The 16633-nt window shown below is 39.3% G+C and overlaps 1 protein-coding gene across 1 annotated transcript in view; it reads left to right on the forward strand.

The window, feature by feature from the left end:
* STK31 (serine/threonine kinase 31) overlaps nucleotides 1-16633 on the forward strand; it is a 32620-nt gene that overhangs the window by 7442 nt on the left and 8545 nt on the right. Inside the window, 7 exon segments of the mRNA XM_071561252.1 lie at nucleotides 1428-1526; nucleotides 2311-2417; nucleotides 2420-2469; nucleotides 9018-9059; nucleotides 13794-13849; nucleotides 13851-13971; nucleotides 16396-16512. Of these exon segments, the coding sequence (XP_071417353.1) occupies nucleotides 1428-1526; nucleotides 2311-2417; nucleotides 2420-2469; nucleotides 9018-9059; nucleotides 13794-13849; nucleotides 13851-13971; nucleotides 16396-16512 (592 nt within the window).

Genomic DNA, 16633 nt, shown 5'->3' on the forward strand with positions numbered 1-16633 from the left:
TCCAGGGGAGCTTCCTGGAATTATCAGGGAAGAACAGTACTGAGCAATAGCTAATGCTAGGCTTAAAAAGGCTGTGACTAGTTTTAAATGTGATAAACAGCAGAAGAGAAGGGATTGTATGAAAAGATGCTGTGTTTGCATGAGTTCAGAAAAATGTTGTGCAAAGTCCCATCTCTACAGATATGAAAGGAAAATCTGCCTTTGCGTAAATGCCTTGGACATCCCCAAACCTGTACTTGCACACAGCTCTTTCTTTTTCTTGAAGAAATAACCAGCTTTGCTACTAGAACATCCTATGTTTCTGCATGAATTAACCTGTTATTGCACAGATTCTGCATTCACTGGAGATATGATGTTTGTGCACTTTTATGCAAACTAAATTAGTAAGCAACAGAATACATGCAGCTAAGAAAAAACATTTAAGTGCAAGAAAGTCTTAGAAGCATTTCTTATATATAGTCTGATGATTTTTCAAACTTCCCCCTGTTTTCTACAAACTTTTGTTACTATTTTACATTGAATGCAAGTGAACCACTTTAAAATAAAATGTTATGGCTATTATTTTGAGTAAGAAAATACTTTGTCCCTGCTAAGTAGCAGGTAGGAAATTATTGCTTGAGAAGGGTGATGTGTGGTGGTGGCTTTGAGGAGTACTTAAAAATAAAATCCTGCTGTCATAATGCTTTGGATGCATATCTGCAAATACAAAACTATTTATATCCTTCTGTGGTTTTGGTTTGTTTGTTTGTTGGCATTCCTGATTGTGTGTTGGGTTTTGTTTGTTTTTAATAACATATAACATTTGAAGACTGCATTTCATTACCTTAACTGGAGTTTATAAAAGCATCTCTCTAGAACCAGAGCAAGAATTTTCAAATTTATGTTGCCTTGAGGAATATAGCCTGATATGGTGCTTGGGCTTTTTGGGGGGGTCAAGAATATTCCTTATTTTTTCTTAAGTATATTCCTTGTAGGAAAGTCAGGTTAGTTGTAGGTATAGTGAGTTTTGCTGCACCATTTTGGGGTGTGGCTGTGATGGGAGTGAGGAGTTTGAGACCTTGGACTTGATTTCCTTGAATTAATGGGTAGGAATTTTTCATCAAGGGAAGAAAAAATTGCATGTTATCTTAAGACTTGCTAGCAAATGTGGAGTCATTGAAGAAATGTACCACTGAAATCAAAGAGGGGAAACTATTAAGTTTTATGAAGCTATTAAAGAAAATAAAATTGTTCTCATTGGTTTATATATCTTTCTAGGTATTTTGTTAGTGTTTTGAGGAAGGCCAGTTCTGTCTGTGCTTATCTCTAGTCTTCAAAAGTCCAAATTGTGGTCTACATGTTAGTAGCCCCGGCTGACTGTTGTGTCTTTTGATCTATTTTTCCATGACTTTGTTGAAACACTGCTCCAAAAATGATAAATAATTCAGAGAGAAGGAAGCATCTAAGAAAACTGAAAGCTTTGAACAACATACTTATATAGGAAAGAAAACCATAAGTTTGGCTGTTGGGGTGAAGGCACTGAAAAAGTTAGGTATGTATTTTTTTTTCTAAAATAGTACTATTAATCATTGCCTTGCTTATCTCTGGAAGTCATGCTTGCTTTTTTGTTTCCCAAAAGTTTTGTTCACTTAATTTTTTAAAGAAAAATATAGTGTTCTGTGCAGAAGGGACTATTTCCCAAAAACATGGCTGAAGCCTGTGCATTTTAGGAGCTAATGTTGGAATTTACATTGTCTGCTGCTCAGTATTTATCAGATAACTTTGGTTGGCTCTCTACCCCTTTACCACCACTCTTGCAAGAAGAGTTTTCAGTTCCATCCTCAAGGAAGATGCTAATTAGTAAATTTTTAGAAGTAAGTGGGTAGTATCCTTGGGTATCTCTATTGCTGTGAGAGATGTATCTCTTCCAGTAGCTGAAATTGCCTTTCTACTTTCTATAGAAGAGATAAAAATGCATTAGGAAGAAGACTTGAAATAGACTTGAGATAGAAATGATCATCATCTCCTTTAAGAAGGAATGTGTATATTGGTGTATCAGTTTGTGGAAGACGAATCAAAAAGGAAATACCAAGGGAGGAAATAGAACAAAAGGGAATTTAGAAGCAGGAGAGAATTTTGATGTACAGCCTGGTCAATACTGTATCCTTGATCCTTCCTACTTTCTAAAAAAAAAAAAAAAAGAAACTAGGTTATTAGCATTGCAGGTGTTAACTCAAAATCTGTATTTTCAAGGTGTTGAATAGCATCAATTTTTAGACTGCATGATTGTGAAAAAAAATCCTGATAAAATGTTTCTTCCTTATAAATTAGGCACATGGAAAAGTACAGTTGTTTTGGAGAGCAGCTCTCACAAGCCATAAAAGTGGTTACAGAACTTTTTCTCACTGTTCCATGTTCCTCGGAAAAATTGTAGAAGGTCGGATGGAATATGACTTGGCTTAAAAGAGGATTCAGTTATGTAGAAATGTGGTAGATTGTAATTATTTGACAGCAATTGACAGAGTATTTTAGTTTTGTAAATGTAACTGGGCAGCATAAGCACAGCAGGGAAACATCTTTTCTTTGCTAGATAACATCAAAGGCTTTGATACCTTTGCCACCTTTGCCATAACTGATGTATTTGTGGCAGGAGTTTTTTGTATGTATGTGTTAAACCTAGACTTTTTGACACCCTTGATTTTGCAAAGAAATAAAAGGAAATCAGAACATGGTAGCTCAAAGAGTTCTGTTCTGTGACAGAAACTGCTTCAGCTCTGCAGCTGCATTGCCTTTCTTCAAAACCTTTTGTTATATCAGCATGTCACTACTTAGTATGTGCTCCCCTCCTATGGGGAGTGCAGGGTGAGCAATGTGGAAATGTGGTGCTACAGAAAGACGGATTTGTACAGGGGAAAGCTGCCATCTAGTGCAACTTCTCTGGAACCACAGATCTGAAGGAGCCTGCTTGGCTGTGCAGGCATAGCTGTGTGGATAAGGATGGGTATGTGCTGCGTTTGGGAATGGGAAGTTTCCTCAGTCTGTGACAGGAGTTGAGGTAATGCACGGAAAGGATGGTAGTTGTGCATCTAGGATAATGTGTTTTGGCTATTTTAATGTACAACTTAAACCATTTTGAATGTGTTTGCTTAAGAAGCTTTGATGTATTATACTGAATTTAATGACTTGTGAAAGGGACTAGAAAATAATGAGCCATGAGGAGAATTCACTTGCATATGCTTTCCTTGTATAAATTCCTGATCCCATGTGAGAGAGTAGCAGTTTTAGTTTTCTGGAGATTATGTGGGATGATTTAGCTCAGCGAGGGTCCATAAGCCTGGTTGAACAACAGCCTATAAGTAAAGCAAAGCCATCTTAGATCTTGTTTCCATTCCACTGGCCAGTTTTGCTTTGACTCATTTCACCTGGAGATTGAGGAAAAGAAAACTGTTAATGTGGACCAGAGTTAGGATGGGTGCAGATTCTGTGTTGTGATTAGGGAGTCTCAAATTATTTCTTTAGTGCCATTCTGGTGACAGTGTGTGTGAGAGGTATTTTGGCCTTGCAGTTTTGTTTTGGTGTTGCCAACCCCAGCAAGCAGCAATTTCACATGAAAAATGTAATGAAAAAGGTTTTCATTCTTGAAGACTATTTGAATGATGGATTAATTTCTTGCAATATGTTAGGCAATCTGGGCATTGTCACCTGTTTCAGCTGTGAATGACTAACAATTAAGTCATGCCTGCATGATGCATTGTGGTGTGTTACACTGCTGTGGGATGATGGATAGGGTTAAATCTAAAGGAGATTCAGAATTCAAGGATAAAAAGCAGCTGCAACTGCCTGGACGGACTGAGATCGACATGTTCCCCAATACAACGATAAACATCTGCTTAGAGAAACAGAACAGAGTGTGGAATGAAGCAGAGACTACATGGCCTTCCTCTATTCTGATCCCAACAAAATGGGAGAACATTGTGCTACCAAGACCGTCCAGTATCTGCCTGACCAGGGAGAATCAAGATGTTCTACTGCTGAAGCTAGCAACCATGTAAAACCCCTTCCTCAAGTGCTAAGCCAAGACAATCCCCTTCCTCCCATTAGGTACACTAATCAGAACTAAAAGATATTTATAATTAGAGCCACTCAAATTTCACACAAACATAAAGAAAATAGGGAATAGGGGTGTAAAGGGGGAGAAAACCTTCCCCGAAAATGCTGGGACCAGTTGATGGGCTGAGTCCATCTGTTCCCCACCCAGAGGGACATCCTGGGCAAGAAATATACTCCATGTGGGCTACATGCTGCTTTTAGAACTGGAGCTATTGCTTGTGCTTACCCTATATCAGAGCTTGTGCTTCCATAATATTCATATCAGATTGCTTCAAAATGTATTTTTGCATAGACACTATCACTGACAGCCTTCAAACTTTATTAATCTGTCAAAATTTGTATTAATAAGTGTTATTCCATAACCTGTTAAAGTGAGTGCTGGCCGTTGCTGGCAGCAGAAAGCACATTGGTAGGACCCACTGAGGGGTCTTTGCTCTCTTGAGCCCTCCTTAAAATGGTGGTCGAGGTACTCTCTGACCTTGTGAATCTCTTGGTAAAGAGTCTCATTATGAGATGCTGACAGACTGTCAGACACCAGGGTCTCGACTTCCCTGAGGGTACTGACTGTAAAAAATCTAAACTCTCACCTTTCATGTGACAACTGCCAAAACACTCAAAATACTGCTGAGATTAGCTTACAGCACTTTGTTGCTTCTGGTAGCTCCACATGTATTTGTGTAGCCTTCTTGTTTAGTGTTGACAATGTGTGGCCTCATGTGTGGCTTGAAAACTATTTTTGTTCAGAAACCAACCCCCTCCACACTGCTCTGGGCTCCCCCATCCATTCTGACATTATTCCTTGTTGCATAAGCTAAGGTGCAAAGGAATGGTGCCATGAAACCTTCAAGATTTTTCAAGAACATGCCATTGTAAAAAAAATCCTGCTATCTGAAGTGGGAAAGTTGTCTCAGAAGTGTCACAAATATTTTAAAAGAGGACAATTAAAGAACATGGGAGTTCTGCAGGATTTCAGGTATGCTGTGGTGCACCCAGGTGCTGCAAGGGATAGGTAAGTGCAAATGTGCATGCAAGTGTAGAGCTCCCTGAAGGATTAATGTAGTTTTCAAGGTTAATAGGTGGCAGCTGGAAGCAGGACATCTAAAGGCTATTGTGGAATTTGTTAAAAGTATTTTGAAGTCTTTGGTAAGTGAAGGATACAGAACAAGAGTTTTGTTCGCATCATACTAGAGTTGCAGTGCCACACAGGTTACAGAATCACAGAATATGCTGAGTTGGAAGGGACCCACAAAGATCAGTGAGTCCAGCTCCTAGCCCTGCACAGGACCATCCCCAAGAATCACACCATGTGCCTGAGAGTATTGTTTGAATGCTTGTTGAACTCTGCCAGGTTTGGTGCTGTGACCACTTCCCCGTGGAGCCCTTTCCAGCACCCAACCACCCTCTGAGTGAAGAACCTTTTTCTAATATCCAACCTAAGCCTTCCCTGACACAACTTCAGGCCATTCCCTTTGGTACTGTTGCTGTTCACGACAGGGAGGAGATCAATGCCTCTCCTTCCTCTTTCCCTCATGAGGAAGTTGTAACTGCAATGAGGTCTCCCCTTAGTCTCCTCTTCTCCAGGCTGAACAGACCAAATGATCTCAGCCACTCCTCATATGGCCTCTGCTTAAGCCTCTTCACCATCTTCATTTTCCTCCTTTGGACTCTCTCTAAGTGCTTAATGTCTTTCTTATATTGCAGTGACCAAAACTGCACACAATATTCAAGGTGAGGCCATCCCAGTGCAGGGCAGAGCAGGACAATCCCCTCCCTAGACCAACTGGTGATGCTATGCCTGATGCCCCCCAGTCAGTTGGCCCTCCTGACTGCCAGGGCACTGCTGACTCATATTCAACTTGCCATCCACCAGGACCCCCAGATCCCTAGCCATAGGATGGCTTTCCAGCATCTCATTTGCTAGTCTGTATGAACATCTGGGGTTGCTCCAACCCATATGCAGAATCCAGCACTTTCCTTTGTTGAACTTCATATGGCTGGTGATTACCCAATCCTCTGATTTGTCAAGGTCTCTGCAGGGCCTCCCTGCCTTTGAGGGAGGCAACAGCTCCACCCAGTTTTGTGTCATCTGCAAACTTGCTTAATGTTCCTTCCAGTCCTGTGTTCAAGTCCTGTGTTATGAAGATGTTGAAGAGATGAGGGCCCAAGATGGAGCCCTGTGGAACGCCAGTAGTGACAGGTCACCAGTCTGATATTACTCCACTCACTATCACCCTCTGTGATTGATCTGTGAGCCAATTGCTAAGCCACCATATGATGTGTTTATCCAGCTGTGTGCTGGACAGTTTGTCCAGCAGGTTACTGTGAGAGACTTTTTTGAAAGCTTTACCGAAATCCAAAAAATTACATCAACTGGCTTCCCTTGATCAGCTAGGTGAGTTGTCTTGTCATAAAGGGAAATCAGGTTTGATAAGAAGGACTTTCCTCTCATGAAGCTGTGCTGGCTGTGACCAATGACTGTGTTGCCTTTCAGGTGTTTTTCAGTACCTCCCAGAATAATCTTCTCCATAACTTTGCCAAGCACTGATATGAGCCTGACAGATCTGTGTTTTTTGGGGTCCTTCTTGCCCTTCTTGAAAACTGGGACAATGTTTTTCAGCTTCCAGTCAGTTGGGACCTCTCCAGATTCCCAAGACCACTCAAAAATCGAGAGGTTTTCTGATTACATCATCCAACTCTTTGAGGATTCTGTGATGAATCTCATCAGGCTCCATAGATTTGTAGGGATCCAGCTGGAGCAGCAGTTCCTGCACAATTTCAGGGTTAACTGGGAGCTGACCATTCTCACAGTCATCATCCCCCAGTCAGGGCACTGAGACCCTCTTGATCTATCATCTGTAAAACAGAGGCAAAGGAAATGTTGAACTCCTCCGCCTTGTCTCTGTCCCGGTTTGTGAGGTGACCATCCTCATCTTGTAATGGGCCAATGATATTTCTATACTGCCTATTTCCATTACTATATGTGAAAAAAATATTTTTTGTTGTCCCCCACTTTTCTGGACAACTTCAACTCCAGTTGAGCTTTGTCTGGGCAAATTTTCTCCCTACAGTAGCAAGCGGCATCTCTGAATTCTTTCCATGTCACTTGACCTTGCTTCTACTGGGCACACACCTTCCTTTTTTTGCCTTATTTCCAAGACAAGATCCCTACTCAGCCAAGCTGGACTTCTGCCTTGCCTCCTTGACTTCTGACATTTGGGGATTGCCTGCTCCTGTGCCCTTAGGAGATGATGTTTGAAAAGTGACCAGCACAGGTGGACCCCAGAACCTGCAAAAACATTTTCCCAGGAGGCCTTACTTACTAATTCCCTGAGCAGCCTGAAGTCTGTTCTCCTCATGTCCAGAGTTGAGATACTGCTGGCACTTTTTCTCCTGTTAACAGAGATGTTAAACACAATGGCTTCATGGTTGCTCTGGTCAAGATGGCCCCCAGTCTCCACTTTGCTCACGAGATCCACTCTGTTGACAAGACACAGATCAAGGAAAGCATCTGTCTTAGCTCCCTTAGGATCTATAACATAAAGTTGCCATCCAGGTTTTTAAGGAATCTTATGGTCTGGGTTGTACTAGCTGTGTGATGCTCCATTAATTTCTGGAAAGTTGAAGTCCCCCATAAGGACAAGGGCAGTTGACTTGGAGGTGCCCCTTAGTTCCTCAAAGAATAATTTGTTGGTGTTGTCATCCTGGCTGGGAGTCTATAGCAGACTCCCACAATGACATCCACATTATTTGTTTCCCTCTTGATTCTTACCAAGAGACTCTCAACTGTGCCTTTGCCAGCTGTGAGCTCTTTTCATTCTGACCCTTCTATTATATACAGTGCCACCCCCCAACTCCTCTGCTCTGCCTATCCCTAGAACATGACTTAACTTTTTATTTTGCTGAGAGTAATTTTGACTTTTACCATCTATATTCTGTGCTGTACCATGCCACAGAATGCTGGCTACTGTACTTTCAAATACAAGAAATGTACATGATGCACACAGTAAATGGTGTACTTATTCTGTCAGTCATACCCACTTAAATTACACTGACTGTAGACTGGCTAGCAAACAGTTTTGATAGTGCAACCAAGTGTGATGATGTCATTGACTTCTTTTCCTGCTCAGTTACAATGAAGTACAAGTAAATCCAGTGTACAGGAAGTCCAACGAACCCCAATAGATGGATGAGATAGCTGGCTATTAAACTAAAGCAGACTGTTTCATTCTGCTCAATCTGTCAACCATGCTGCCACAATTGGCTTTACTAAGTTAAATCTTCCTGTTCAGTTGCCTAAGCAATGTGCTCTTCCTTTCACCTCCCTGAAGTGTCAATGCCCTCTCTCACTGTTATAAGCCTCATTTATTTTTAAGCTCTAGGGAGTGAACATCGTCTTGCTTTAGGAAAACATAATGCATCTCAAACAACTATCACAGGTGTGTGAATAAACAAAATAACTTTTGAGTGCAGAGTAAATGGCATTATTTCACTTTTCATTGTCTGTACTTTTTCATTTGTTTTAACCGTGTCTCTCCTGGATATTGCCCTAAAAATGAAGATGGGCAACTGGAACATATTTGTAATAAGGTATTTATGGAAACACTTAAAATACATATTCAAAATTGATCACAGAATTTGATGTAAATTCTGTATGCAAAGAGAAATGTAGTAGTGATCACTTTACCAGCTCTCTCATGAAACATTACTGAGAGGATGGCAGCTTTACAGATGAAAAAACAGTGGTAATTAGAAGTTTCCCTGATTGCAGTGTAAGTAGATACTCATAGTAACAGACTGAAATATACATACTGACTTTTCAGACACTGTAGTAGTGTTATGTGGATGTATCACTTAATTTGTGATTTCAGTTTTGAAACTTATTTGAGACTGCAGTGTACATATTGAGGGATTTTTTTTTTTGTGGGAAGGATGAAAAAATAATCATGCTAATGTTTAAAAAAGAGGAACTAGTCAATTGCTAATTAAAAAAAAGTGGAGATGCTGGGCTAATTTGGACCATTAAGGATGGATGCTGCTGCCAGAGCTATATTTAGCTATTCGATATACCGTAAAGTAGTAACTTCCACTAAAGGGAGCCAAAACTGCTGTTACGGACTTTCATTAGCATCACTGTACTTATCAGAAACAAGGGGGTAGGCGAGCCTGGAAGTTGATACAACCGAGTCTTGTGGTTGGTTGTGTGTGGGTTCTTTGTGCAGCTGTTGGCATGGCGGGTTTTATTGTTGTTGTAGGCTTTTTTTGTTGAACCAAATTTTGTAATTTGAGAAGCTTTTAGTCTTTTCTAAAGGAATTTAATTGTAATGTTTGCTGCTTCAAAGAGCTTGCACCTTTGTAAAGCAGGCTGTTAAAGTACTGCCTGTGGAGTTAATGCTCTGTGAAGTTATCTAATGGGCATTATCTGAGCCATGAAGTGTCTCATGTACACAGGTTGGAAACAGATTTGTCCTGTGGCTCCCAAGCCATCTGTTGAGCTCCTGGATAGTCATTTAGTCATATGTAGACCGTTAATTTTCTCTGGTGCTTGAACTGGTATTAACTGGAGTTTGGTTGCCTGGTTGAATCTTCTGCTACATTAATTCTCTATTGCTCTAGTTTTTGAAGTAATGTTCTGCAGAAGTCTTGGAAAGTGTTCTTCATGACAAGGAGTCATTATTTTTATGCAGCATATTACAGTATTTGTTTACAAACTAGCTCTTGTCTTATGCAGGAAAACCAGCAAGAAGTCTGTAAAAATTTTTTGCATCACCAATGATGCTCAAAAATGCAAGAGTGCCTGTTTACATCTTTTTGGTTGTTGTTTCATGTTTTTAAGTGCTGAAGCAATACATTCTGTTCACCTTTTATAATAGAGCTTAATCTACTGATTTTTATTATCCAGCCCATTAATGTCTGGCTGAATTACAGCAACTGTTCAATTGCTAATCTGTTTTTAAAGCAGTGTGTACTACAACTTGGGATTTTATTTTCAGTTGGAACTTGTCCATCTTTCAATTTCCAACCACTGGATCTCATTTTGCTCGTCTGTTACAGGTGAAAGATCTCTGGTCTATGGTGAATACTTAAAAATTTCTGATTAAGCCCATTTCTATGATTTTACTAGATAAAATAAATTTAAAACCACATTTGAACCTGTGTTTGTGTATACATATTTATATTACAGAGGCATTTATATTATATATTGCTTGTTAGTAGGAGGTGTTCATTTGACTGTTCTTTGGCTCCATGTGAAACTGGTATTAGTGCCATGGTTAACTCTTATGCTGTTTTCTGTTTTCTCACTAATAATGGCATTCCACACCAGACTTTCCAAGGTTTTGAAGTGGTGGGGCAGAGTGGGGAGGAGGTGTGGTAGGGAAGGGAACACATGTCAGTACAGTGTGTTATAGCTATGTCAATAATTTTACTTATTTTTTTATTTTTTGAGATGGATATAGAAGGAAATAGCAAATTTTTACAGCAGATCTATAAAGTTGTAGCTTGGTTTTTCTTTTGCATATATATTTTCATATTTTTATGGGCATGTTGGGTTAAATCACTGTGTAAAGGTCATTATGAGCACACTTCTGAGTGTGGATATTTAACTTCCATGCATTTCAAAAGGTTTGGTTTTGTTAAGTTTGTTAGGTACCTTGTCTCATATGACTATGGTGTTCTTCTCCTATTAGCATAACTAATCTTGCCAGTCATTTAAGGGAAGCTTTGGTTTGGTTTGTTTCATTTCTAGAAAATTATCTTCAGTTTAATAATCTTTCTGCAGATAATCAGTAGGGAGTTCATGGATCACTTGCATTTCTTACTAGAAGGAGGGATTTTTTTAATTCTAGAACATTCACTTCCAGCAAGAAATCTTTTGCAGTCTGACTTTGTGGATGTAATTTTGGATATAGGGAAGTGTGGATAGTCCCAGTTCTAATTTCTGTAATACAACAAAAACTACAGGACGAGGACATTTTAAGTTTTCTATGGCAGTTAAGACTCCCAGTGTTATCAACAGTCATGCAGAAACTCCTCGGTTGTCTGATCATGTAGTCCTATCTTTACACTGTGAAGGATGGTGTATTTGTGCAAGGTCATGTCATAGGAGTAGAGGCTAAAAAAATTTGCTTTTCACTCATTCCTAGCCAGGCATGTATTGTGTTACTCGTACTTTGCAAGGATTAATGCTTTTTTGTATCGTGTTCTACATTCTTTGGGTAAGAATTGCTGACTTGCTTTTTCTTCATACTCATTTTTTTTATGATCCGATATACAGATCGGTATCTAATTGAAAAAAGATGCTGCATAGGTAGCATCTTGTGGCTTTTTATTACCAGAGGCTCTATGAGGATTCTGTTCCTCCAGGTAGAGGAATTTTGTAGTGCATTGTTTATAGTTTTTTTCTGTTTTTTGATTGGTTTGGGGATTTTTATGAGTGTTTAAAGGTTATGCTGTGTGAATCCACTAGGTGGTAGGCATCAAGCATCTTCTAGATAACCGTACAGCAGTGAAATTTTAAGAGTGTTTTGATAATATTTGAAAGGGTACTGAAATGTTGCTAAGTGTGTGAATGCAATTTTGAGCTTTAGCTTAACTGAGTTGGTGGTCCTCTCTTTTGTTAGGAGCTGGAAGACCAAAATAGTTTTCCCATGTAGGGAAAGTAAAATAAGTATTTACCAAATATTAGTGAGAACCTTGTTTGCAATTTTATACAGCTGAAGTGGTCATGCTGTGCTGTCCTACAGAGTAAATGAGTAATTTTTCCAGTGTCTCTCAGAAGAGAATTTTAGGAACTAACGCCCCTCTCACTGAGGCTGTGAGTTGCAAACCTCTCTTCTTCATCAGACATCTCTTCTGACTTCTGTTTATCTTCTGGCGAGAACTGTTATTGGCCTGAGCTACAAATTCCAACAGCTTCAGCCACAGTTGGGTCCAACTGGCTAGGACTGAAATAACCAGTTGGTAAGCTCCATGCTTTGCAGTGATGAAAGCCCAGAGTGTGGGCATATATGTAAGTTACCCTAAAGCAAACTTGGGAGTGAGCTGAACAGTTGTTATCTGTCTGTAAGCGTTTCCTCTGCCCCACGGATAGCATGTAGGAGCTTGTTCTGCTCCCTTTGACTTACTACGCCTAGAGATAGTGGCTCTAGTACCAGTGCACATAGGCCTCCGAGCCCTCTTCATACGGTAGCTTGTTGTCCTTCTGGAACCTGCTTCCATATCCATATGTTGATGAAGTTGTTAGTGTTTTAGAGAAATGTATTTATAGTATGAAAAACACATGGAAAGAAGTAGGACATAGCTTACAGGATTCTTACCTCTAGAACAGCCAGATGGAATACGTGCAGATACTCTCCTGGTGTGACTAGTGTTACTACTTTTGTAAACAAAGTGTGATATTGGATATGAAACTGTTACTGAGCATTTTTCTCAGCTCTATTACCCATTTTTGGTTGCCGTTATATTGGTTGATTTTATTTTCTCCCTCCCTCAGACTGTTCCATTTGAACCTGGCTCTTGCATTGCTATGCCATTTTCTGTCTATGTGTATCCTGGTGTATTGAATCCCAGCTATTCAGAAAAATGCAAGAAAATTCTGTTGTGCACTTGAGCAATTCCAATAGCCCACATAAATTTAGCACAAAACTTTTCCTGGTACTTGCTTACAGACAAGCAGATTTGTACAAAGCTCATGTCACTTGGCTTAGTTGGAAATTGCTGTTTAAAGAGTCTAGTACACTGAATGCTGTTCATTGTAGTAACTATTGTTATGAAAGTGGTTTTATTTTTATAAAATACTGTTGAGTGGAGGGGTTTTTTTAGTTTTCGGGTTTTTTTGGGTGGGGGTTGTGTGTTCTTTTTGTTTGGTTTTTGTTGTTTTGTTTTTTCAGGGGAGAGGTCACTGCATGCAGTTAATTATAATGTGAGGAAGTTCTTATTTTTTTTGGCCCCAGACTGAACTTCACCATGGTGTGTCTGTAGAGCTGGGTCTGGTAGCAAGATCATCATGTGTAGTTCTACAAAATTGGTTAAACCCATTACCTCAGCTCCGCAGTACCTGCAGCCCTCACAAGGCAAGGCCATTGCTGCCCCTTTCCAGCCTGTAGTGATAGTGTTCATCCTTCTACTTGGTGTTCTATTTGGTCACTCATACCTCTGCATTTCAAGGGTCTAAAAGGCTCCTGACAAGTGACTTTACATTCAAAATCATTTCTTGGCTGCTCACCTTGTTTCTTAGTACAAATTCACTTTGTTTTCTGAAGTTGAGCAGTTCTATAAGGAGCATTGTGGATTGAATCCCATTTTATTCTTTAACCTGACGAGCATGACTTTAAAGTCCACAGGGAAGAAGTAGCTAGAATACAAGTGTCTTCTTATGAGCTGTTAAGCTTTTTGTGGTGCCTTTTTCATCCATGCTTTCAAGGAAAAAATCAAACTTGATGATCTCTGTGTGAGATCCTTTTCTGCATTGCATTTTCTGGTAGACCTACTGGCACTTGACCTGAAAGGAAAGTGGAATGTAAAATATACTTCACTGAACATAGAAAGAGACTTTTGTAGTAAAAATACCTTTATCCCAGCAGATAGTGCTAACTTTTTCTCTGTTAAACACCTTGATTTTTGTAGGCAATATATGGTCCCAGAATTCACTTAGTTTGCAAATCTGTTTTGCAAATCTGTTTTTGTTTGATTCATTTGACATGCAGGAGCTGACAGCTTCTCTGGAGATGTTGTATGGTCAAGAGTCTGAAGCATTTGACTCAGGAGGTATTTCAACAGTGCTTTGAGTGAAAAAGCATTAAAATGATTAAATTAAATTGTGTCAGAAATAATATGGACACAACTCTGCAAATTCTTGCTGACAGTTTCAGTGACATCTTAAAGGTAAGGCAAAGAGTCAATCTTTCCTGTTGGTGAAAATGATGAAGTATGACACTGCCTAACCAAGCTCATGAGGAGCAGGCATAGGTAGGGACCTATGAGAGAGAAATTGTGCATAGGAACAGTGGCTTTACATGGCAGTGCCTCAATACAGAGGGAAAAGTAATACACTGAGAAATACAGCAATAATTTACCTTTATTTGTGGTGCAGTGAGCTGTAGTTCATAAAAAAGATATCCTTTTAGAAGAAAGCATAGATGTCAGTACTTTCATGCAAGTATAACTTTGGGTGTGCTTTTCTATCTGTTCATTGTGTGACTGAAATGCTGCTGCTAGTCCTTTCAAGAGGCCTTGGGATAGAAAGACTTCAGAATTTAAAAGGTTCTAGTCCATAAATGCTGCTGAAGGTGGTGATGAGAGATTACTTCATAGAAACAGCCAGTCTGACTGGATGTGATGTAGGTACAGGCTGCAGGCAAATATACAATAGATTTTTTCTTTATTGAAATGTTGAATATGAAGAATTTACGCAAATAAACCATATACCATTCTGCAGCTCTGTCTCTCTCAGACTGAGTTGTAGGATGTTTGGAGCATTGAAACTGGGTGCAGGTTATTTCTCTTAAAAGGAGATGGTGCAAATAGATTACCATCCATTGAGCTCTGCTGGTAAAGACAATGAAAAGTAGGGAGGTAACTTTGTGACTTTCCTGTCTCTGTGCTTAATATCTGTGTTTTTTCTGAGTTTAGGACTCTTAGTCCTCCTGGAAAGACTGTCAGCTTCTCTCTCTCTCCATTCCTGTGGGCCCAGCTACCTCAGTCTCCTTCTTGTCACACTTGCTTGTAAATGTTCTCAGTTTGTGTTGACATAACCTTCCTGCCCACATGAATTGTACATAATGCACAAGGGTTGTGCCCTTTCATAGTGAATAAGTTGTCTGCTCTTGCAGTTCCTTGTACCCAGAGCATTTACTATGCCCAGATGCTGTTATGGGTATCAGTGTTCCTTGACCAGATGATAAATGCTGTTCAGCAGCAATGGTGCATGCCATGTGGAGTATAATGTTAACGAAGATAATTACTTACAGATGTTTATAATCATGTCAGTTATTAGAGGGGGCAAACAAAACCTGCAGGTGAGTTTCTGTGATTGCAATTCAGAGTGCTATTCTGCAAGTATGAAAGTGATTAAAGCTTGTTAGTACAGTGATGAACTTTGGTTTACTTATTTCAAATATTAACTTTCCTGCAAATGATTCAGAGGTGGAGGAAATGTATCAACTTTTGGCATGGGTTGGTAAAGTAGCAGTACTTAGACCAAGGAGGAAATTTTCATTTATCCTTCTTAGACACTTAAAATTTTGATATGCAATTTTTCTGTTGAAATTTAACTTCTACTTCCATTAGAAAAGAAAGAGTGAGCAATTGTGCAAAGGAAATGCTTCTTTGAAGTTTTCCCCTTCTCTTTATTTTAAATAGATACTCCTTTCCCTCTCTTTCTGAATCCAAATTAATCTACTGTAGTATCTATGAAAATATATACAATAGGAAATGGGTCAATGACAGACAAAGAAATTTTCAGAGCCTGTACTACTCCTTTTCAGTGTGCAACTTTGGGCTTTTGGGAGCAACATTGTTTGAACTTGAACTGTTTAAGTTTTTATTTTTAGCTCCTCTAAGGTTAAGACAAGAATGTATTTTCACAATATTTAGTGGAATACACAAGTTTGATTGGTAAATGAACAAGGTGGGGTTTGCAGGTTTCTCTTATGACTGTGTATCTTGCACGTTAATTACAGGACCATGTTTCTTTTTTAATTCTGCTTTCCAGTGTAATGTCTCTTCTTCCACAGATGAGAGCACCAAAACTTTGATAAAAAACAACATTCAGTGTAACTATAAGGTAATCTTACTCATTGTTCTCTGACATCTTCTGTACTTTATACCTGATGCAAAGTTATTTCTGACTTTTTTGAAAGCACCTATGGTTTCCTGGTGAAATCTTTAACCTTATTTCACACTTGATAGACTGTGAAATGGATCCCAGGATGTGTCTTTGTCTCAGGCAGTACCATATAGGAATGGAAATCTCGTGTACCCTATGTGGGCAGCACATGTTGATTTTTGACGTGGAATTCAGTAGGAGGATTTGGATTCTCCTACTGTTTCATTTTTTATAAAAAGAAAATGAGATTAGGAAAATAAAACCTTGTCAAGGCAGGAATCAACTTCATTTTTGCCTGGTGAATCTTAACTCTATTAGTTCTAGAAATTGTTATATTACTCAAGTGTGAGGTGAGATCTGACACAAATCCTGATTAGATTTCCAGTCGTGCTAACTCTGTATTTCTTACTTGTTTTTGCTGGCTGCTTGCTAACTTCTTATTTTCAATTGCAAGGCTGATTATTTCTTTCTGCACTTTGAAGTGTTGTAGTCTGATGTTAGAAGCATTTTCTGATTTAGAGGAAGGGGTTAGCAGTGAGGATTAAATTCTCAAAAAGGTTCAGTTGGCTGTTTCTGAAGAACTGGATGCAGACTTAGATGTAAGTTCTAATCATAGCTGCTCTGTCATGACTTTTAAAAAATATTTTATACATCTTTGATTTCAGTTTGAAAGTCTTATTAATGTATCAGACAAGATATTTGCTACAAGGCAGCATGTTT

The sequence above is a fragment of the Pithys albifrons genome, chromosome 7 (assembly GCF_047495875.1).
Source record: "Pithys albifrons albifrons isolate INPA30051 chromosome 7, PitAlb_v1, whole genome shotgun sequence".
Classification (NCBI taxonomy): domain Eukaryota; kingdom Metazoa; phylum Chordata; class Aves; order Passeriformes; family Thamnophilidae; genus Pithys; species Pithys albifrons.